General features: G+C 43.4%; 1 protein-coding gene across 3 annotated transcripts in view; it reads left to right on the top strand.

Annotated features, from left to right (window-relative positions):
* The first annotated feature begins 707 nt into the window (after nt 1–707).
* MORN1 (MORN repeat containing 1) overlaps nt 708–22,903 on the top strand; it is a 95,942-nt gene continuing 73,746 nt past the window's right edge. For all 3 annotated transcript variants that reach the window (XM_081954970.1, XM_081954969.1, XM_081954971.1), the window contains exons 1-6: nt 708–839; nt 4,776–4,847; nt 6,197–6,295; nt 8,791–8,901; nt 10,182–10,272; nt 10,439–10,526. In XM_081954970.1, coding sequence (XP_081811096.1) covers nt 752–839; nt 4,776–4,847; nt 6,197–6,295; nt 8,791–8,901; nt 10,182–10,272; nt 10,439–10,526 — 549 coding nt within the window. In that variant the 5' untranslated portion in view covers nt 708–751. The remainder of the gene's footprint in view (nt 840–4,775; nt 4,848–6,196; nt 6,296–8,790; nt 8,902–10,181; nt 10,273–10,438; nt 10,527–22,903) is intronic.

Genomic DNA, 22,903 nt, shown 5'->3' with positions numbered 1-22,903 from the left:
ATCCCCGGCCGGACTTCCTGCTGCGGCTTAGGGGATATGTAGTCCCCCAGTTTGCCAGCAGCAGATTGTCCATTCTTACCGGGGTGGGGAGTAGGACAGATAGATCAAAGGGTTGATTGATGGATTGATTGATTGACACAGCCTGCATTTCTCGGCCCAGGACGCAGCCACCACAGCCTCTCTGGCAGGGATGTTATTTTTTTAAAGGGTCGTCTTCTCCACCCGGCCTACCTCTCAGGGCTGTTGTGTCGATAAAGCGAATTATACAGAGATAACAGTTTTAACTACTCGGGCATCCAGCTTGCTTTCAACCACGTGCCACGGCCCAGACTGGGTGGGGTAGGGACTGCAGATCCCATCATCCCCAGCCCCTATGGTTAAAAGTCAACTAACAGGAGTTGGAAAGGACCTTGGAGGTCATCTAGTCCTGCCCCCTGCTGGCTCAACAAGCCATGATGTTTTATATAGCCTTTATGTGTAAAATCCATCCTGCGTTAGAGATTCCAATCTCCGCGAACTCCCCGGACCCTGCGGACTGGGGATCATGGGATCTGCAGTGCCTCTCCGACTCCTAAGCATTAAAACCACCTCTAGTGGCTTCTCTTATCCCAGGGAAACGCAAGCCTGCCCGCGCATGCGCGCAACGCAGAAGCCCGAACCTCTTACCTCTCTCCCCTCCGAGGGGGGAACCCCCCCCCCACAAGAAGCCTCGCCTCCTAGCAACGCGACAGCCAATCAGCGGCGCGATCCGATGGCGGCAAAAACAGCGTCCCTTGAGGGGAAAATGGCGGCTGAGGGAGCCGCTTACTGTGGGGAGATGAAGGACCAGCGGAGGAACGGTGAGGGGGGTCACGGCTTTCGTGAAGGGTTGGCTGAGACGACGGGGGGAAAAGGAGGCCGGGAGAGAGGCGTGTCCGCGCGAAAGGGGGCTCGGTTGGCTCCAAGTGGAGCCTCCTGAGGCAGGAGCAGTCTACCGGAATGCGCGTCCGAAGGCTGGAGGGACAAGGCTGTGGTTGGCAGGTGTTGCCCTGGAGGAATTGGATGTTCTCGGAATCCCCTGTCCCTCTTGTTGTTGTTGTTGTTATTGATTGTTATTATATACATGAAACTCAGTCAACTGAACATTAAAAATGCATCGCAAATACCATTGGTTGGCGCTGAGGATAATTTCTCGATGGTCTTCGGTTGTTCTGGCTTCTTCTTCTTCTTGTTGTTATTATTATTATTATTATTATTATTATTATTATTATTATTATTATTATTATTATTATTATTATTATTATTATTATTTACTTTATTCATGAAACATGGAACTCAGTCAACTGAACATTTAAAAAATGCATCGTAAATACCATTGGCTGGCGCTGAGGATGATTTCTCGATGGTCTTTGGTTGTCCTGGTTGTTTATTATTATGTGGTTAACCTTTGGTGAGATTCACAGCCTTTGGGGCTGGTTGGTAAGCCACCTCTTTCAATTATCTGGCCTGGCTCAACCGTAAACTTTTCTTACTCCTCCTGACAGTTCTTTTAAATTTTAAAAACCTTAAATTTTAAATTGTGTTTTACAATTGGGGTATTTTTAATGGTGACTTTTAATTGTCCAATGTGATGTAATTTGTTACCTCCTCCGTGTATGTATGTCCTGTATATATGTATGTTTATGTGTTGTATATGTTTTATATGCTCCACTGTACGCCGCCCCGAGTCCTGTCTGGAAAGGGAGCGGCTAATAAATTTAAATTTATTATTATTATTATTATTATTATAAGAGCTGGAGTCCTAACCAAGGACCTAGGAACTCTTAAGGTAACGTTGAAGGATATAAGCTGTTAGGTGTGGCTCCAAGGACTCCAATTAACAATTGGGATAACACTCAATTTCTTTTTCCACAGTCGCTCAACCTCAATTTGTAAGTCCCGGTACTTTGTGATTTTTTCTTGTTGCTTATCTTCAATTCGTGCATCACCAGGTATTGCAATGTCAATGAATCATACTTTTTTCTTTTCAATTTTTGTTATGTCAGGTATATTGTAGGCCAGGTGCCTGTCAGTCTGGATTCTGAAATCCCACAAGATCTTGACTTTCTCATTCTCTAAAACCTTCTCAACCTGATGGTCCCAGTGGCTTTTGGTGTACTCAAATCCAAACTTTTGGCACAATTTCCAGGGAATGATCTTAGCAACGCGGTCATGGCCTTGTAGGTAGTCAGTTTGTGAAATTTTGCTGCACCCGCTGATCAAGTAGGTCGACTGTCTCATCTTTCTCATTACAGAGGTGACATTTGCTGTTGGTGGTAACATGTTGAATTTTTGCCTTCAAGCAGTTTGTGGCTAAGGCTTGTTCTTGAGCTGCCAACATAAAGCCTTCTGTTTCTTTTTTCAGTACTCCTGATCTTAACCAGTTCCAAGTTAGTTTTTGGTCAGCTTTGCTTTCAATACTTTTCAAGTATTGGCCATGCATAGCTTTGCTTTTCCAATTTTCAGTTTGCTTCTCAATTACAATACAATACAATAATAGAGTTGGAAGGGACCTTGGAGGTCTTCTAGTCCAACCCCCTGCCTAGGCAGGAAACCCTATACCGTTTCAGACAAATAGCTATCCAACATCTTCTTAAAGACTTCCAGTGTTGGGGCATTCACAACTCCTGGAGGCAAGTTGTTCCACTGATTAATTGGTCTAACTGTCAGGAAATTTCTCCTCAGTTCTAAGTTGCTTCTCTCCTTGATTAGTTTCCACCCATTGCTTCTTGTTCTACCCTCAGGTGCCTTGGAGAATAGTTTGACTCCCTCTTCTTTGTGGCAACCCCTGAGATATTGGAAGACTGCTATCATGTCTCCCTTAGTCCTTCTTTCTCTTAAGCTAAACATACCCAGTTCCTGCAACCGTTCTTCATATGTTTTAGTCTCCAGTCCCCTAATCATCTTTCTTGCTCTTCTCTGCACTCTTTCTAGAGTCTCCACATCTTTTTTACATCGTGGCGACCAGAACTGAATGCAGGATTCCAAGTGTGGCCTTACCAAGGCCTTATAAAGTGGTATTAACCCTTCACGTGATCTTGATTCTATCCCTCTGTTGATGCAGCCTAGGACTGTGTTGGCTTTTTTCGCAGCTGCTGCCCACGGCTGGCTCATATTTAGATGGTTGTCCACTAGGACTCCAAGATCCCTTTCACAGATCCCTTTTTACTTCTTTCTTATATTCAGCTTTTAACTTGGTTGTCTTCAAAAGGCCTCCTTTATTTGCTTCCTTAATCATTGGTTCTTCACTTTTCTGGATGTAATCATTCAAGCTGTGTCTTTCTTCTTCCACAGTCTGCTTTACTTGTAGGAGTCCTCGACCACCTTCTGCTCTTGGTAGATACAATCGGTCAACATCACTTTTAGGGTGCAAAGCATGATTCATTGTCATAAGCTTCCTTGTTTTTCTGTCCACATTGTTCAGCTCCATCTGGGTCCAGTCAATTATTCCCGCAGAGTATCGAATTACAGGTATAGCTCAGGTATTTACGGCTTTTATGATATTTCCTCCACTCAGTTTGGACTTTAATATCTTGCGAATTCATCGAATGTACTTGGCTGAGGTTAATTCCTTGACTTTATTATGCATTAAGTCAGAGGCCTCTAAAATCCACAAGTACTTGTAGCCTTCTTCTGGTTTTACTGCCTTTTTATCATTTCTTCATTCTCAAGTTGTATTCCATCATCTTCTAGGACCTTGCCTGCCTTGGTTGCCATTGTTGCACATTTGTCAATTCCAAACTGCACACCAATGTCTTGGCTAAATTCTTTTGTGCTTTCAATTAATAAATTCAATTCAGCTTTTGTTTTACCAAACAGCTTCAAATCATCCCTGTACACCAAGTGTGAAATTTTCAGTCCTTTCCTTGCAAGTTCATATCCACAGTTCACCTTCTTCAAAATGGTTGTCAGTGGTAGCATTGAGAGTATAAAAAGTAGGGGTGAAAGGGAATCCATTGGTCCATTAGCCTTTGTTCACTGATATCACAGTCCGTGTGGTTCACCTTCCAAATCTGATACATTCGTTTTTTGAAATCCACGTTTTTCTGGCTCAGACTGATAGTAAGCTTCCATAATAGAGATGTTTTCTTCCCTAGTCCAGATTTTTCGCTTTTTTGCTTTTTCTTCCAGTAGCTTGTCAGCTCCATGCCCTGGTTGCCTAGCAGAGGGAGCTGAGCCCTCTAGCTCATTTTGCGCAGAATGCCCAGGAGCCATAGCATCCATCATCATCATCATCATCATCATTATTATTATTATTATTATTATTATTATTTACTTTATTCATGAAACATGGAACTCAGTCAACTGAACATTTAAAAATGCATTGCAAATACCATTGGCTGGCGCTGAGGATGATTTCTCGATGGTCTTTGGTTGTCCAGGTTTTTAATTTTTATTATTATTATATACTTTATTCATGAAACATGAAACTCAGTTAACTGAACATTAAAAAATGTGTCACAAATACCATTGGCTGGTGCTAACGGTTGATACGGGTTGCTGGAAGCCAACTGGGGATGTCACCGACGGTGGTCACATGATCACAGGACTCTGCAACCAGGGTAAGGACATGTCAGTTGGATTTTGATCACATGACCATGTTGATGCTCTGATGGTCATAAGTGTGAGGACCGGTCATAAGACACTTGTTTCAGTGCTTGTTTTAACTTAACTGGGAAACTTGCTAGGTTATTTTAATCAAATCGTCGTCCTTTCACGATTGTATTTTTAATATTTTTGACTTCTCTTTCCTTTAGGTTATGGACTTTACATTTACCCCAATGCCTTTTTCAAGTACGAAGGACAGTGGAAACGAGGGAAAAAACATGGTAAGGAACCAAAAGGTTTCTTTCCTCGTGTTTTATTCAGCAAGTACTTCGGTTATTTTGTATTTTTAAATAAATAAATTTATCCCGCCTTTCGTTGTTTTTATAAATAACCCAAGGCAGCAAACATACCTAAGATTCTTTCTTCCTCCTATTTTCACCACAATACAAACTCTGTGAAATGAATTGTTATGTCGAGAAATAGCATCTTAGCTAAGGTCAGCCAATACACCGATTGGCTGAAACACATTTCTAGACTCCCAAGCAGGTCTTTGAATATTAATTGCATATTAATCTGCATTTATACTCTTGTTATTAAATACAGGTAGTCCTTGACTTACGACCACAATTGATTATGGGGATTTTGCAAAGTCATAACTGAAAAACGGTCGTAAGTCACTTCTTTCAGTCCCATTGTAACTAAATGAACTGTTGTAAGTTGAGTGCCACCTGTAATTAATACATTTTTAATTATTTAATTAAAAAATATGGAGAAGGAGCAGCAGATTAAGAAAAAAAACACTGAAAAGACTGCTAAAAACATTCTGGTTTCTCTGTATAATATCTTTCATCTTTAGTATAATCACTTTTTTGCAGTTGATCAAGATTCCAAATGCCTGTTTGATCCTCAAAAAGGAAGCAAAGAATGACCCGGTTTTGTCATTCAATATTTCCAAAATAAAATGTATTTGACGGAATATATTTTTACTCTTGTCCATTAGATGGCATCAGAGTGATAACTTTTCCCACCTACAGTATTTCATAATCTACAGTAATGGGCTAAGATAGTTTTTAAAAGGCTACAAAACTTTTTTTTCCCCCAATAGGCTAATTTGACCTCCTTGCTGGAAATATGGAAAGCAGGTCCATGCAGTATAAAGTATGAAGTATCAACCCCCCTCCTCTCTGTGGCAGCCCCTCAAATATTGGAAGCCTGCTATCATCTCATTCCTAGTCTTTTTGGTCGTTAGACTAGATATCCCCAATTCCAACAACCGTTCTTCCTGTGTTTTAGCCTCCAGTCCCCTAATCATCTTTGTTGCTCTTCTCTGCACCCTTTCTAGAGTCTCCCCATCTTTTTTTGTCTCATGGTGACTAAAACGGGACGCAATATTCGAAGTGCGGTCTCACCAGCCCAGTATAAAAGGGTACTACTAACCCTTTCAACTTTCTATCTTTATTAACCATCAGCTATCAGCTTTATTAGCGGCTTCATTCCCAGAAACCTTTCTGAAGATTCTCCTTTGCAAAGAGAGCTCAATAAATTTTAAGGTTTCAAACCCATCAAAGGTTCTTCTTTTTACCCAGAATGCATTTAATTGATCTTTTTTTTTTTTTTTTTTTTTTTGCAGGACATGGGAAATTGCTCTTCAAAGATGGAAGTTATTACGAAGGTGAATTTGCGGATGGCGAAATTGTTGGCCATGGACTCAGATACTGGGCATCAACGGGTTAGTTTTGTGATCGGTGCCTGTTACAAAACAATAACAAAAAAACAACACAATCTGTTTCTGTTAGTGTTCCATTCGGTGTCTCCAACCCCACCTTGGTCTGTTTTGTTCCATTCTCCCCTTTTATCGGTTTTCTATTTCTTACCCTCTTGGTCAGCCAACATAAGCATGTTTTAACCCATATCCAACGTTTTGGAGTCTTTTCTGCCGTGTTTATTGTTGCCCTAATTTTTGGCATTCTGCTGAGGAAGTCAACATTCCCCTCTTGAAGGAACGATATGATGTGGGGCTGGGGGTGGGGGCCTCTTTTATTGGAGGGGCTAAAGCATATGAAGAACGGTTGCAGGAACTGGGTATGTCTAGTTGAATGAAAAGAAGGACTAGGCGGAGACATGATAGCAGCATTCCAATATCTCAGGGGTTGCCACAAAGAAGAGGGAGTCAAACTATTCTCCAAGGCACCTGAGGGTAGAACAAGAAGCAATGGGTGGAAACTAATCAAGGAGAGAAGCAACTTAGAACTGAGGAGAAACTTCCTGACAGTGAGACCAATTAATCAGTGGAACAGAAGTTGCCTCCAGAAGTTGTGAATGCCCCAACACTGGAAGTGTTTAAGAAGATGTTGGACAACCCTTTGTCTGAAGTGGTGTAGGGTTTCCTGCCTGAGCAGGAGGGTTGGACTAGAAGACCTCCAAGATCCCTTCCAACTCTGTTATTCTGTATTCTGTTGCATCCAATGGATAGGATTATGTGTGATAAGAACCTTCCCTCCAGGTGTGAGAGCTAGAACTGGTAGGACATGCAGACCGACACAACTTGGGGAAGCCTGACTTATACGATACAATGCAATACAATAGCAGAGTTGGAAGGGACCTTGGAGATCTTCTAGTCCAACCCCCTGCCTAGACAGGAAACCCTATACTGCAGACAAATGGTTATCCAACATCTTCTTAAAAACTTCCGGTGTTAGAGCATTCACAACTTCTGCAGGCAACTTCTGTTCCACTGATTGATTGTTCTAACTGTCAGGAAATTTCTCCTCAGTTCTAAGTTGCTTCTCTCCTTGATTAGTTTCCACCCATTGCTTCTTGTCCTGCCTTCAGGTGCTTTGGAGTATAGCTTAGCCCTCCTCTTCTTTGTGGCAACCCCTGAGATATTGGAAGACTGCTATCCTGTCTCCCCTAGTCCTTCTTTCTATTAAACGAGACACCCCCAGTTCCTGCAACCGTTCTTCATATGTTTTAGTCCCCTAATCATCTTTGTTCCTCTTCTCTGCACTCTTTCTGGAGTCTCCACATCTTTTCTTATAGAAAAGGACTTCAGAGTAAGAGGTTCCGTTGCTGTGAGCTAACAATAAGCGTTGAAGCACACCATCCTTCCCCATGTATTCATGTTTGTTCAAAACCAAAACTGAGCCTAGACCTCAGAAAGTCCTGGACCTCTCACACCGAAGACTCAATTTTGTTGCTTTTTAGCTAGAAAGGTGAATGTATACTTAGTCCTTGACATTTGGCGACCATTCAGAGGCAATGAAAAAAAAGTGACTTATATCCTGTCCTCACACTTACGACCATTGTGGCGTCCTCACAGTTGATCAGAATTCAGGTGCTCGGCAACCGGCATGTTAATATAACAGTTGAAGCATCCTGGGGTCACGTGATCGCCATTTGCTAGCTCGTGGATCAGAAAAGGTCGGCAGTTCAGCAGTTCGAATCCCTAGCACCGCGTAACGGAGGGGACCCCCGTGACTTGTCCCAGCTTCTGCCAACCCAGCAGTTCGAAAGCACGTAAAAAAATGCAAGTATGCAAGGGAACAGCATTCCATGTGCCTTTGGCCTTTAGTCATGCCAGCCACATGATGCAGACTGAAGACGGCATTTCACTTCGTTGTACGCAGTGCAATGACAATAAAGTGAAACTACCGACTATGTGAAGTGGCTAAAACGCCACCTCATCCTTGGTAGAATTACCTTGAGAGGCACTTTTGCTTTGTCCCGAAAGATTTAGGATTCTCTTTTAATTATATTCAGCCTACCTCCCCCTCTGTAAAGAATTTTGAGTGAACGTACGCCATCAAAAAGCTGTTAAGTTGTCTATGAAATAAAAGTACTTCTTCATCTCCTGAACCATTTAATAAAAAAAAACAATCTCTGAAATCTCTTTTGTTCTTTTCCTCCCCCCTCCTCTTCCCCCCCCCCCCAACCGCAGTAGCAGTAACATCTTTTTAAGGTACCTCAGTATCAAAGACCTGAAGGAATAGCGGCTCTGATTCCATTAGTTTGTAAGATAAAGACCTAATGAACGCTTCCTTTGTTCTTGAAGCTGTCCTGATAATAATAATATAAAAAATAAAACAGCTGGTAATTATTCAGTTGGAATGTCTCATGCTGAGAAAGGCACCATCAAAATCTTTATGGGAATAGCAAGGATTATTAAACGGCGTTTGCCACAGCCTCCCCCTGAGTTTTACCGTATTGTATTTTTTCCAATTCAAGGGAATACTTATTCCGGCCAATTCCTCTTCGGTGAACTTCACGGGCACGGTGTTTTTCATTACGGCAACGGTGGCAAATACGAAGGAGAATTCTCCTACGGCATGCGAGAAGGTAAAATGGGATCTAGGGTGGAGATTCATATATCAAGGGCTTTATTTTAACATGTTTGCTCAACAAGCTGTAGTTTGCACACACGGGGAAGCCATTCAAAAATTGGCACATGCCACCAATGACATTTGACACACCCTGCGAAAGCCCGTTCCAGTGGCGTGAACCCAAATTAACTGAAGTGGGAAAACCCTGTTGGTCGATCTGCAAGACAAAATAGTTTCGGCCTAGGAGCATTGCATTAGCGCTCTAGTCTGCTCAAGATTTGTGATCAGGGTAGATAAAAATAAATGATTTTTTTAAAAAAAGAAATGAAAATAAATAAAAATCGGATTGTTGCTTTTAATTCAAATCAGATTTTTTTTTCCATTCAAACTGGATTTTTCAAAATCAAATTTATTTTAATAAAATGCTTTTGCGGTAAAAAAAAATCTATCTAAAGGTAGTTTTCTATTTAAGGCGCATTAATCATTTAGTTTATTCAGCATGAAATGGAGCTTAGTCATGTAGCATGAGGCTGTACATTCTGCAATATTTACATTTTTGGGGTACACTCATTCAAGGAATCCAAGCTCTGCAAGCTGAGAGAACATGCACTGTGTTGATGCCTTTGTAGAATTTCACAGTAGCCGTGACATCAATCATAAAACAAAGTTCAGTTTAGATTTGTTTTTGCAAATCTAAATCGACTTGATTTTTAAATCAAACCATCCTGAAGGGAACACATGTGTGAAGCAGAACAGCAGAGCTGGAAGGGACCTTGGAGGTCTTCTAGTCCAACCCCCTGCTCAAGCATACTTCCCAGATTTGATCATCCCTTCCACAAGTGTTAAGACAAAAGACAGCACTGTCTGTCCCAAAGTGGAAGGACAGCAAAACAGTGACACAAGGACAGTGTTTTGATGCAAGCGCATAAGTCGTGGCCTTTTCCCTTACGGTGTCATGGGCATGCCCCACCTTTGCACTGTCCAGAGGGGTACAGTTACTGCTGTCCATCTGTGTTTGGGATCAGTTCAGCCGCCTAGTTAGTGTTTTCTCGTGGTCAGCACAAATGCCTACAATTCACCAGAGCAAGTCATTTTCTTCCAGCAACAAAACATAAAACAATCAGCATAAAACAGTCCGTTTTCTTTACTCTCCTTTTCCCCAACAGCTTTTAGTTTTAGCTTTCAAATCAGCCAAAAATATCACAGTGTTTATGCAGGAATTTGTGATTTAAAAAATAAATAAATCATCTTTTGGCATTGTTTTTCTCTATATATAACGCAAAGTCTTCTTCATAGGCCATGGGTCACTGACGGAAAAGGATGGCGAGACTTACGAAGGAAGCTTTCATAACAACAAAAAACACGGAGGAGGAAAAATGACGTTCCCGTGAGTTTCTCTTGATGATTTCCTTGGGCCTTTAGTTGGATTCAGCCTAGCAGACTTTTTCAGGAAGGAGCAATAACCAAGATCCGTAATGAGTCACAGAGCCCTGGAAGAGCCAAAGCAGAAGTCCATGCACCAAGTCACCTAAAATTATTCTCTTTCTTTTTAGAAATGGAGATAAATTTGTAGGGGACTGGATCCTGGATCAAAGGCAAGGCCACGGAGTACTTCAATGCCCGGATGGGACCGTGTTTGAGGTATAAGAACGTCTCTCTTGGTTTTCCTTTAAGTCTCCTAGCTATTTAGACCCTCTTCCCAGTGGCTCCATTGACACAGCATAAACTCCCAGGCACAACTGAATATAGCTACAGTATTTGCGATCCTGCGATGTGCTAAAAAGCTGGAACATTGAGTCCATTCACCACGATTCAGCTTGATAGGGACTAGCCTGATTCATGAAAGCAACAATGGCTTAATCTGCTTTGTGCTTACTTTTAAACTGAACTCCTTGTGGCCCCCTTTTCCTTCCAAAAAGCTTGAGGGAAAACTCACTTAAATCCCTTCAAAACCATCACACCATTTGTCTTTCTGAGCCATAAATGAACTGTCTATCTAAGTTTTTGCACGTAGGTTGTTTTGATTCCTAGAATTTGCTAGAAGGTTGTGTGTAGGTAATGATACATTTTTATCTATCGATCTTACTCTATCATCTATCTATCTATATTACCTATCTATCTATCTATCTATCTATCTATCTATCTATCTATCTATCTATCTCTATCTATCAATCTATCTTTCTGTCTATGTCTATCATCCATCCATCTCACTCTTATCTATATCCTATCTATCTGTCTGTCTGTCTATCCCATCCATCCATCTATCTCTATCATCCATCCATCCCATCCATCCATCTATCTCTATCATCCATCCATCCCATCCATCCATCTATCTAACCCATTCATTTATCTATCTATCTATCTATCTATCTATCTATCTATCTATCTATCTATCTATCTATCTCTCTATCATCCATCTATCTATCCATCCATCCATCCATCTATCCATCCCAGAGTTCCATTGGTTAAATGGGCAATTGGGCACATTTATTGATCAAACCATCAATGAATTCCCTTGGCTGATGCTGTAAAACTGATGCTTCAGCTGTAATCGAATCTATCTGGTATCTCAACGCCGAAATTCTGATACTTTTAACAATTGCGTTTACCTGGACTTGGAATATTATCTGGTTTGGGATACTAGTGGATTCCTGTTATGTAGGCAGCTCTCCTTATTGTAACCGAGGCTGTTTCAAGTGTTTATGCTTGAGTTGGGCCACTCCATGTTCTTGCCAGGTTTTGGACTACAACACCCCATCTTCCTGTGCCATTCATCCTGCTGTGTGGATCTGTTGTGAGCTGGAGACCAAAGTTTCCTGTTTAGTGCCGAGTGATCCAGAAATTGCCATTTATTTTGTGTGTGTGTGTGAGAGAGAGAGAGATTAAGATGCCTTTTCTTTGGCATCCCCTTGCAACACATGGCTTGTCCGGTCTCATTATTCGGAAAGTGCATAAATGGCAATCAGGCGTAATAATGCAGGAAATTAAAAAATAGGCTCCCACTGATGATCTGTCTGCTAAGATATCAGATGCTTTCAGACCAACGCTTCCAAGGCCGGCTGAGTAGCCATCGATCTAAGACGACAGAATTTCACAGCTTGTCGTAAACCTTTGCCAAAACGGAAGGGTTTACTCCAACTGATTCGCAGCCCTTCTCCAAATTGCCCCCCAAAAACCGGATTGACAAGGAAGCTGCTTTTCTCCCTGACTCCCTGAAAGACAGGCTGAATAAATATGACAAGACAATTGAGGCTTTCTTAGAGCAAGGCCTCCCAACTGCTGGTCCGTATACCGGCATCCGTCTGCGGAATGCCGGAAACTGGTCCATGCAACGAAGTGAAGCCCCATCCGCGGGCAACTGTTGTGATGTCAGGATGCTGGTGTTGGACTAGGTAGAATAGGAAAACCAGATTCTACTTTGTTTGTTTGTTTGTTGGATTTATATGCCGCCCTTCTCCCAAAGGACTCAGGGCGGCGTACAACATTTTAAAAAAAACACATATTACAAAAGTTAAAAAGGAAATTAGATAGAGTATCCAACAAACCCAATTAGTATGAACAATAACATTTTTAAAATTGGATTAAAATTAACAATTAAATCAAGCATTTATTTTATTTTGTTCAGGCCAGGCCGGCTTGCTGGAAAAGCCAACTTTTTAGGGTGCGTCAGATGGACCGGAGGTCGGGGATTATGCGAAGCTCCGGGGGCAGCTCATTCCAGAGGGAAGGCGCTCCCACAGAGAAGGCTCTCCCCTCGGGGGTCGCCAGCCGACTGTCTGGCCGACAGCACCCTGAGGAGGCCAACTCTGTGGAATTGCACTGGACGGTGGGAGGCTACTGGTGGCAGTAGGTGGTCTCGCAGGTACCCTGGGCCTAAGCCATGGAGTGCTTTAAAGGTCATAATTAATACCTTGAATCGTACCCGGAAAACAACCGGCAACCAGTGCATGCCGCCTAAAAGGGGTGTAACATGGGAGCACCTAGGTACCCCCATGACAACCCGTGCGGCCGCATTCTGGACCAGCTGAAGCCTCCGGGTGCTCTTCAAGGGCAGCCCCATGTAGAGAGCGTTGCAGTAGTCCAGGCGAGAAAGGACGAGGGCATGAGTGACTGTGCACAGAGCATCCCGATCCAGGAAGGGGCGCAACTGGCGTACCAGGCGAACCTGGTAAAAGGCCCCCCTGGTCACGGCCGTCAGGTGTTCTTCTAAACTAAGCCGCGTATCCAGGAGGACTCCCAGATTGCGAGCCTTCTCTGAGGGGGCTAAAATTTCTCACCCTATCGTCAAAGATGGGACAAGATGTATAAATCGGGATGACGGAAACCACAGCCACTCAGTCTTGGTTAACTCGAAGACTTTGACGCAGCTTTCCACCTTGCAGGGATGCTGCTATGGGGAAAAAGGGGAGTCCTATGGCAATGCAGGTTTTGCGTTCAATGTACCCAGCCAGCCACTGAGGCTCCCTATAAAAGCAAAATACTTAACTTTTTCTGTCCTCCAAAACGGAGCCTGTTTGGCTCGTAACAGTCTTCAGATCTTAATTCAGGAAATCAATACGTTGCGTCTGTCAGAAATCTAAGGAAAATGTTCTGGGTGAAACATTTCTTTGCCTTGCCAAGGAAAAAGTTTTCAAGGAAGTTGGGAGAAGTCAAAGAGCAACGCCCAATCTCACAAGCTTCACACTGTGGTTTTTGTTGTTGTCTGGCTTAATTCAATATCTGAATCAGTCAGTTGTGATATACTGTGTTTCCCCCAAAATAAGACAGGATCTTGTTTTCTTTTGACAACACCTCCCCCCCCCCCACCGAAATAAGTGCTTGGCCTTATTTTTGGGGAAGTCTTATTAACCTAGAGAAGGCCACTAAGAGAAGGGGCGCGGTAGCTAGGGTTTGCGGGTGCAGCCTCCGCGAGGCCGGTCTGCGTGGATGGCAGGTACATGTGGGTGCATGAGGCTTGCCCCCCCACAGGAAATGATGGGGACCAGGTGCGCATGCATTTAAATATTTTCAGGGAGGGCTTATTTTAGCGCATGCGCTCAAAAGCCCGATTGGGCTTATTATCCGGGGAGGTCTTATTTTCGAGGAAGCAGGGTGTAAGCCGTGATTTAACATTCAGCGTGTTGTCTGAAAGGGTTAGAGGAAGTTTCCACACTAAAGGGCAAATCAAACCCTTGACCTCAGTTGTGGCAATGTGAAAATATTACACTGCTCCTGCCTCTGCGCCTGATTAGGCACTGAAGCTGAAGTCATATTTCGTTAAAACTTACTTTTTCTAGCGTTCCGGGCTTCTTCCTGAGCTCCTCGCGCTTCTTGTAAATTCTCAGACCAAACACCGCCAGTAATTATAGATCTGCCCTTGCGAGATCAATCTACTGACATTTCTTAAGAGGCTGCAACATTTTCCAGTTGTCGCTCTTCCCGCCATAAGCTGTTAGCTACGCATGGGAATGAATCCGGTTTCGACTCTTGTTTTCTACTTACCCTTATGAATCCTGGACGTCCCTGCCTTTGGCTTTTATCTTTTTAATTTTAAGGTAACATCATCAAACGCTGCAGATGATTGTTGGATCTTTTTCACAGCCACCCTCGGTGTAAGTAAGCTAAGCTTGGCTCTGTTTATAGCTACGGCTGTTTCTTTTTTCCAGTGAGCGACTGAAAGTTTCAGTGCCATCGTTCTGGATTTTGGCAGTTTAGGAATAATAAGTAAATAAGAAGAGGCTGAGGTTAGGCGTCAGGAGGAATTTCCTGATTGTATAGGACAGGGGTCAGCAACCTGTGTGGCTCCGGAGCCGCATGTGGCTCTTTCGTCCCTCTGCTGCGGCTCCCTGTTGCCGGTGGGCTCCACAATGGATAGGGCTTTCGGTTAGGGCAGGTAGAGGAAAAAGGGCGCCGTGCTAAGAGGAGACTCTATGGTGGAGGAACCGGACTTCCGGTCAGGAGAGGAAAAAGGACGCCGCGCTAGGAGGAGACTCTATGGTGGGGGAACCGGACTTCCGGTCAGGAGAGGAAAAAGGACGCCGTGCTAGGAGGAGACTCTATGGTGGGGGAACCGGACTTCCGGTCAGGAGAGGAAAAAGGACGCCGCGCTAGGAGGAGACTCTAAGGTGGGGGAACCGGACTTCTGGTCAGGAGAGGAAAAAGGACACTGCGCTAGGAGGAGACTCTATGGTGGGGGAACCGGACTTCCGGTCAGGAGAGGAAAAAGGACACTGCGCTAGGAGGAGACTCTATGGTGGGGGAACCGGACTTCCGGTCAGGAGAGGAAAAAGGACGCCGTGCTAGGAGGAGACTCTATGGTGGGGGAACCGGACTTCCGGTCAGGAGAGGAAAAAGGACGCCGCGCTAGGAGGAGACTCTAAGGTGGGGGAACCGGACTTCTGGTCAGGAGAGGAAAAAGGACACTGCGCTAGGAGGAGACTCTATGGTGGGGGAACCGGACTTCCGGTCAGGAGAGGAAAAAGGACACTGCGCTAGGAGGAGACTCTATGGTGGGGGAACCGGACTTCCAGTCAGGAGAGGAAAAAGGACACTGCGCTAGGAGGAGACTCTATGGTGGGGGAACCGGACTTCCGGTCAGGAGAGGAAAAAGGACACTGCGCTAGGAGGAGACTATGGTGGGGGAACCGGACTTCCGGTCGGCTCCAGAATTGAACGGGGGCGTTTCCAGTTAGGACCTTTATGGCTCTTTGAGTGTTTAAGGTTGCCGACCCCTGGTATAGAGACTGTTAGTCAGTGGAACGGGCTGCCACAAGACATAGGGAGGCCTCCTTTGCTACAGATCCGTAGGGAGCGATGTCCTGATTGATTTTAGACTACGCAGGGGGAGAGTCAAGATGACCTCTAGCTTCTCTTCCTGCTTTATTTAACTTATTAGATTTTTAATTCCACCATTATTACCGTATAAGTAACTCAAGTGTGCCGAATATTCCTCCTTTCTCCCCATTTTCCCCACAACAACAATTCTGCGAGGCGAGTTGGGCTGAGAGGAAATGAGTGGCCCAATGTCACCCGGCAAGCTTTTCATGCCTCAGGCGGAACTAGAACTCACTGTCACCTAGTTTTTAGCCCAGCACCTTAACCATTAACTAGACCTACCCTTCTGTGCACTTCTAACTCAGTGTGTTTTTTCAAATTTGGAAGCTTTAAAAGATGTGTGGACTTCAGTTTCCAGAATCTCCCAGTCATCATGTTGAGAAACCCTGCTCCAAATCTTTTTTATTTATTTATTTATTTTCTGTTCCTAGCCTTTTAAATATAACGTCGTGTGGATGGGATTTTTTTTTTGTGTGTGTGTGAAAGCGTCACTTATGTTTCTATTTTTTAAAAAAAAAACCACTTTTCTACATTCTTGTTTTCACGGCAGCCTTAATATTGACAGATGTTTCCACCCCCTGTTGGCCTTGTACTACTGACGTACCATATTTTGTACCCAAACAAGGATCGTAATCCTTATAATCTAGTGAGGATGAGTTTTTTTGCCAACTTGAATTCTTGGAAAGACATAATAAAAATAATTTAAAGAATAATAAACAAAGAAAGGGATAACGATTCCCTTGAACGCAGTTTTGTGTTTGCGTGTAGTACAGTCCTGGCGACATCTTATTTACTGAAATACTGAGTTGGCAGCGAATAAATTTAATTCATAAATAATGTTGAAGCATTGCTAAATGGCAATGGGGCAACCCGGTTTTAAACTATCCCCTAGCGTTGCTGTCTTGTTTTCTACCACTTGGTGTCTCCCTTACAATTTGTTTAAAAGTTTTTGAATAGAGCCTTCCCCCCCCCCCCCCCCCACACACACACACACACAAAATGCCATATCTAAATTCCTGGGATCTTTCTGCATTTGAAACTGAGACTGGAGGCAGGTAAGGCCAGGGGAAAAGAAAAGAAAAGAAGAATTATCTTCTTTTCAGAGAGCTATCTTAAATTACTACATAGCTTCCTACAATTCGAAACCAAAATGAATGGCTAGTGGAGGAAAGTTACATCAAAGAAAGAGAGAACTCTGGGCAATGAATTTTGTTTTTCCTCTAAAGAGCTCGGGAAGGCAGGGCAAATCTTTTCCTTTGGCATCTATTTACCGCTCATAACAATTCCGTGACATAAGTTTTGGCCAATTCCAGGAGCAGAAGAGAGACTGGCTAAGAAAAACCTTTTCAACTTTGCTCTCTCTCTCTCTCTCACTGCCTTTGGGCATCATCTTAGGGTGAACACGAGGGGGGGGGAAATAGCCAAGTTCACTTCCAAAAGTCTATCTACCCCCCCTCCTCCCAAAGGCCACCAAGGTCGTATGGCTTTTAAAACTGTGAATTCCCACGAGTTCTTCCTGATCTGTATCCGTAGTACTGCACGTCACTGCAAGCGAGCGCAAGGTAGTAGATAGGCTGCTAACCCCTCTGAGGTATATGGTCCTCCATTTTCGGAAAATGGAAGAGAGGTTTTTGGCAGGTGGACTGACCGGGTACAATTTCGAGGCCAAGATCTAGCCCTCTTTTGGCTGAACGAGCTGGAGAGGCCCAGTCTGCCAGAAGACTCTCTTCCCATAAACCACCGCCTAAAGTGACCTAGTGCCCCATCCTCCACATCCAGTAGATAAAGGGGGAGCATTGATGCTGGTAGGATAATAGCTGTCGACCCTGAAGATGACATAGCAGACTTTTAAAGAAAAATGGATGCCTTGGACTTTTATTCTGGGGACGTATTACTTGGAAACTTGACAATAGCAGCATAAAACCCAACGATCCGTTAGAGAAAGAACACTCAATTTAAAAACCACTGGAGAACTTCCCAAACTGTTATTTTATCCCATTGATGAGTTCTGTCACATCGGAATGTATGTAAGCTAACTCTGCCAGCAGGAATACTTGGAGGATTGCTCACGGGGAGGGGCAGGAGAGAGAGAGAAAGGTCTTACCCCAGTCTGTTCCTTGAATTCAAAGTCCATAGGAGGGCAAGCAAGCGGGGGACCCCAGCAAGACTGTCCCAAAGATGCAGTATTTCTCAACATTGGCAACTCTTAAGACGTGTGGACTTTAGCTCCCAGAATTCTCCAGCCAGTGGTGAAAACAGGCAGTGTAAACTCTGAGTACATCAGGTGAGGGGAACCCGTCACTTCGCCAGATAAAATTTCTCAGTTCCTTCCAATCCTCATTACAGGAACTTAGTTTCCAGTCTCCTGCTTATATATAGGGGGTATGCATGTATGTATGTATGTATGTATGTATGTATGTATGTATGTGCCAAATACCACTCACTCATCACAAAATCTCCAGAACCGTAAAGCCTACAAACTTGAAATTTGGCATGCATGTTCCTCTTGGCTTCTAGGTGCTCACTAAGAAAGGATTTTTCAAAATGACCATTGGATCATTAATATTTCTTATACAGTAATTAATACACTGATGCTAAGGAGTTCTACTCCCCCTCCCCACCTGAAAAGAACTCTGTTTCAACTGCCAGTTGCCTCACATTCCATTACCTCAGTTCAAATTGGCAGGAGTTCCACTCCTTCCCTCAGGAGCGGTTTGGGGCTCCTTACAGTACCTCACCAAAATGTCTACGCCTTCCACCTATGGAACTGCTTCCGGACTCAAGGTGGCGTGAGTGATATTCCCTTATGTGTTTCAATCACCGACCACCACTGAGCCAACAGATTGAACCGGAGTGAACCAGATTTCTCCTGCATTGCCCGATCAACTAGTTTTGTCATGAAGCACCAGTATCCAACTAGTATTAATATAAGGCAGTTAGTTTCCAGTCTCCTGCTTATGTATAGGACATATATACATAAGATAGTTAGCGTGTGTGTTTTTAATATATAAATATATACTGCGTATACACAGAGAGAGAGAGAGAGAGAGAGAGAAATGCCTATAAGTAGACAAAATTTTCAAGGACAACCTTCTATATCTGAAGAGAAAAGTTTTTGATTTGTATGCGCTCTAACTTATGCCGGCGAAACATGGACACTAACCTCACAATCCATACAAAAACTACGAGTGCCACAAAGAGCTCTGGAAAGATTTATCTTCAGCATCACAAGGCCAGATAGAAAGACCTGTGTGTCGATTAGACAAACAAGCGAAAGTATATGATGCCATCCAAAGAGTAAAAGGATTGAAAGGGAACTGGGCCGGTCACATGAGAAGAGCCAAGGGTAGGTGGAGCCAGCGGTGTCACAGAATGGATCCCACCTGATCAAAAGCACGTAAATAAAGCAAGATGGAGTATTTGGCCATATTCACGCGGGGGAATTCCCTGGAGGAAGCAATTTAGGTTGGGAAGAGTTACCGGCGAAAGGATACCAATCCGTCAAAGAAGACGGTGGCGGGACAGAATATTGAGCGAGTCAAAGAAATGAGAAGACAGAAGACTCAAAGGATCAGAAGATGTAGAGACACCCATCACCCATAGAATCACCAAGAGTTGGACCCAACTGAATGGATCATATCCACATCATCATCATTTATGGAATCCATCTGGAGACGATGAATTGGACGAATTGATTGGAGGCAGAATTTCCCAACAATTTTGAGAAATGTTGTTTCAACTGCCGTTGGCTTTCCTTACCGCCATGCCTCACTCTTGGCTGTAGCTTTCCCAGATCCTTTTTTTTTGCAACTAGCAAAATAACCTCACACCTCCATCACACCAGCTGTTCGGTTCTGCAGATACAGGCCCGTCTCTTCCAGCGCTCCCCGTCGTCAACATCAAGCGCCGTTGCTTCGATTACTATTAGCACATTTTTCCAGATGTGTTTGAAGTGGCGGAGGAGTGTTGCTCCGTTAGAAACCTCGCCCTTGTTTGCATTTATTTACGTTTTTGAGAGATGAGCCATTTCCAGCTCTCTTAGTCATGCCCCTTGATGTCTTCTTCTACCGTCTGGAAGTGTGATCTACAGCTCGGAAAGGCGGCCAAGCGCACTAGCTGTTTGGGATAGCGGAGGGAGGGAAATTCTTCTCTTTTGGAAATCAGCGTTCGTGTCACTGGAGAGACTTGAGGAACGGGGCGAGTCGGGGTTTCGTGCACGTCCAGATTGTTGGTTTCGCTTCTTTGTAGCCTTCGCAGCTTGGAATCCGCTCTAGAGGACAGGCCTCCTGTGGGATGTTTATTTAAAAATATATCTGGCATCTTTCTGATCCACTTGGCTGGGCGGAGGTGGGGAAGATGGGAGTACATCGGTTTGAACCTAACCCAGCATTTTGGCAGGTAGAGAGTGTACTTGGTTCAGTCTAAAGCACATTTTTCAACCTGGGCAAGGTTAAGAGGTGTGGACGTCAACTCCCAGAATCCCCCAGCCAGCATGCTGGTCTAAAGCATCTCTTGTTCAAAGCACTTGGGGCAGATAGCAGAGATCTTTCCCTGCCGAAGACCGAGATAAAAATGGAATCTAGCGTTCTATACTTTCTTCTTTTTCTCTTCCAAGAGTCATGCTCGTAGCTTACCCCTCCCATTTGCCTTCCCAAAGACCCCGAGGTAGACTATGCTGGGCACGGAAGGACTGAACGAGTCCGAAGGCAGCCAGGTTGGGGAGCATAAAGTGGTATGGATCAATGACCCTGACTTATAATGCAGTTTGTTTGCCTTTAGCCTAGTTTAATGCATGACGTTAGCCCCTGGATTTTTCTCCACACTACCAGTTTTGTTTCCTTAAACCACAGTTTAATAATAACTGGTTTGTTTTATTTTTAAATTCTCCTTTTTCGGAAATGTAACTTTAATTACCGTACTTTTTGAAATATAAGACACACTTCCCCCCCCTCCCAAAAGAGGATGGAAAATGTCGATGCATCTTAAACACTGAATATAGACTTTTTTGGCCTCCTGAAACCCTGCCCTGTGCATCCATTTTCACCAAAAACAGACCCGTTTTTTGCAGAAACAGGGTGTGCAGAGGATTTGGGGGGCGTGCAGAGTGCTCCCAGGGGCTGGGGAGGGCAAAAACTGTATTTTCTTCCCATGTTTTCCTCTTCAAAGTCTTGGTGCGTCTTATACTCCGGTGCGTCTTATACTCCGAAAAATACGGTACTGGGGCTTGTTTAACAAAGCAGAATTAAGCCAGCCAGGCCTTTAGCATAGTACATAAACCAGCAATTTCTTACATTCCTGATTTTCCACTAGCAGAATTTAAACAGCGTTTTTCAAAGCTTTTCCAAATTCCATTTCTCTCAGCGGCTGTTTCCTTCCGCAGAACAAGTGTCGGGACATTCCTCCTCCATCCCCCCCCTCCCTCCTTATTTTCTGACAACATTTCTCTCCTTGCAGGTGGGGAAAAAGCCCATAAGGTGACCCACCTGTTTTGGTGTTGCTAACAGGTGTCTTAAGCAGCAGGTCTTCCTTTGGGAGGAGGATTTTTTTTTTTTAAAAAAAAAGACAAACGTGGCCTAGCCAAAACACACAAAGATGTACAAATACCACAAAAGAAGCCAGCAAATAGGAAAATGCCCCCAAGCATTTGCTAACAGAGAATTGCCCGCCGAAGCCAGCGATGAGGACAATACTCTCAGGCAGGGGGACAGAGAGGTTGACAAAACCCACTAATTTTAGGAACAGGGCACCTGCTTCTGAATTATGTCCCCGCTGTCTCCAAGCCTCTTGAGGTCTCGGGGAAGAACTGACAAGTTGAAAAGCGAGGATGGAAATTACAGGCTTGCCGCTTCCACGCACCCGGAAAGCAGCCGGAGAGAGGGCAGACTTTCAGGCCTGCCCGTTTCACCTCAAACCCCCCCCCCCCGCCCGCTTGTCAGCAGAGTCTTTTTTTGGGGGGGCAAAAGCGAAGATGTGTGACGGGGTCGCAGCCAGTTAATGGCGCCTTGTTTGTGCGCAGGATCAATCCCGAGCGAGCTTATGGAAATGATACGCCCTCGGAGGCTTCCGACGAATGACCCGAAAATGAATGGCAATAAGAGGTATAATGGCTGCTAAGGCTAAGGAACAGAAACGCCATCAATTAACGGGAAAATTGCTCCCTCAAAAGATCAATGCATGTTTCTTGCCTTTTCATTTCACACCTTTTTCTTATTTATAAGCAAGGGAGGCTCCCTAGCTGCTATGCACAGTGCACAGTGCACAGTTCTGAAAGATAGCAGTGTGTGTGTGTGTGTGTGTGTGTGTGTGTGTGTGTGTCTCTCTATCTAATCTCTATCTAATCTCTACCTATTTAATCTTTATCTATCTATCTATCTATCTATCTATCTATCTATCTATCTATCTAATCTTTATCTATCTATTATCTATCTATCTATCTATCTCTATCTATCTATCTATCTATCTATCTATCTATCTATCTATCTATCTATCTATCTAATCTTTATCTATCTAATATCTAACTCTAATCTATCTACCTATCTAATCTTTGTCGGTCTATCTATCTATCTAATATCTTTCTATCTAATCTTTGTCTATCTATCTATTTATTAACTATCTAATCTATCTATCTAATACCTATCTAATCTTTCTCTCTATCTATCTATCTATCTCTCTATCTAATCTTTGTCTATCTATCTATTATCTAACTATCTAATCTATCTACCTATCTAATCTTTGTCTGTCTATCTATCTATCTATCTATCTATCTATCTATCTATCTAATATCTTTCTATCTAATCTTTGTCTATCTATCTATTTATTAACTATCTATCTAATCTATCTATCTAATACCTATCTAATCTTTGTCTCTATCTATCTATCTATCTATCTATCTATCTATCTATCTATCTATCTATCTATCTAATCTTTGTCTATCTATATTATCTAACTATCTAATCTATCTACCTATCTAATCTTTGTCTGTCTGTCTATCTATCTAATATCTTTCTTTCTATCTTTCTATCTATCTAATCTTTATCTATCTATTATCTAACTATATATCTAATCTATCTATCTATGTAATCTTTGTCTATCTAGATATATATTATCTATCTAATCTATCTATCTATCTAATCTCTATCTTTCTGTGCCTGTGTGTATTAGATATTTCACACGCATTTTACCCATCAGAACGGGGGGGGGGGGGG

This window comes from Natrix helvetica, assembly GCF_964273705.1.
Source record: "Natrix helvetica genome assembly, chromosome: 5".
Taxonomy (NCBI): Eukaryota; Metazoa; Chordata; class Lepidosauria; order Squamata; family Natricidae; genus Natrix; species Natrix helvetica.
The sequence above is the reverse complement of the archived record's forward strand: the minus strand, read 5'-3'. Positions and strand labels throughout refer to the sequence as shown.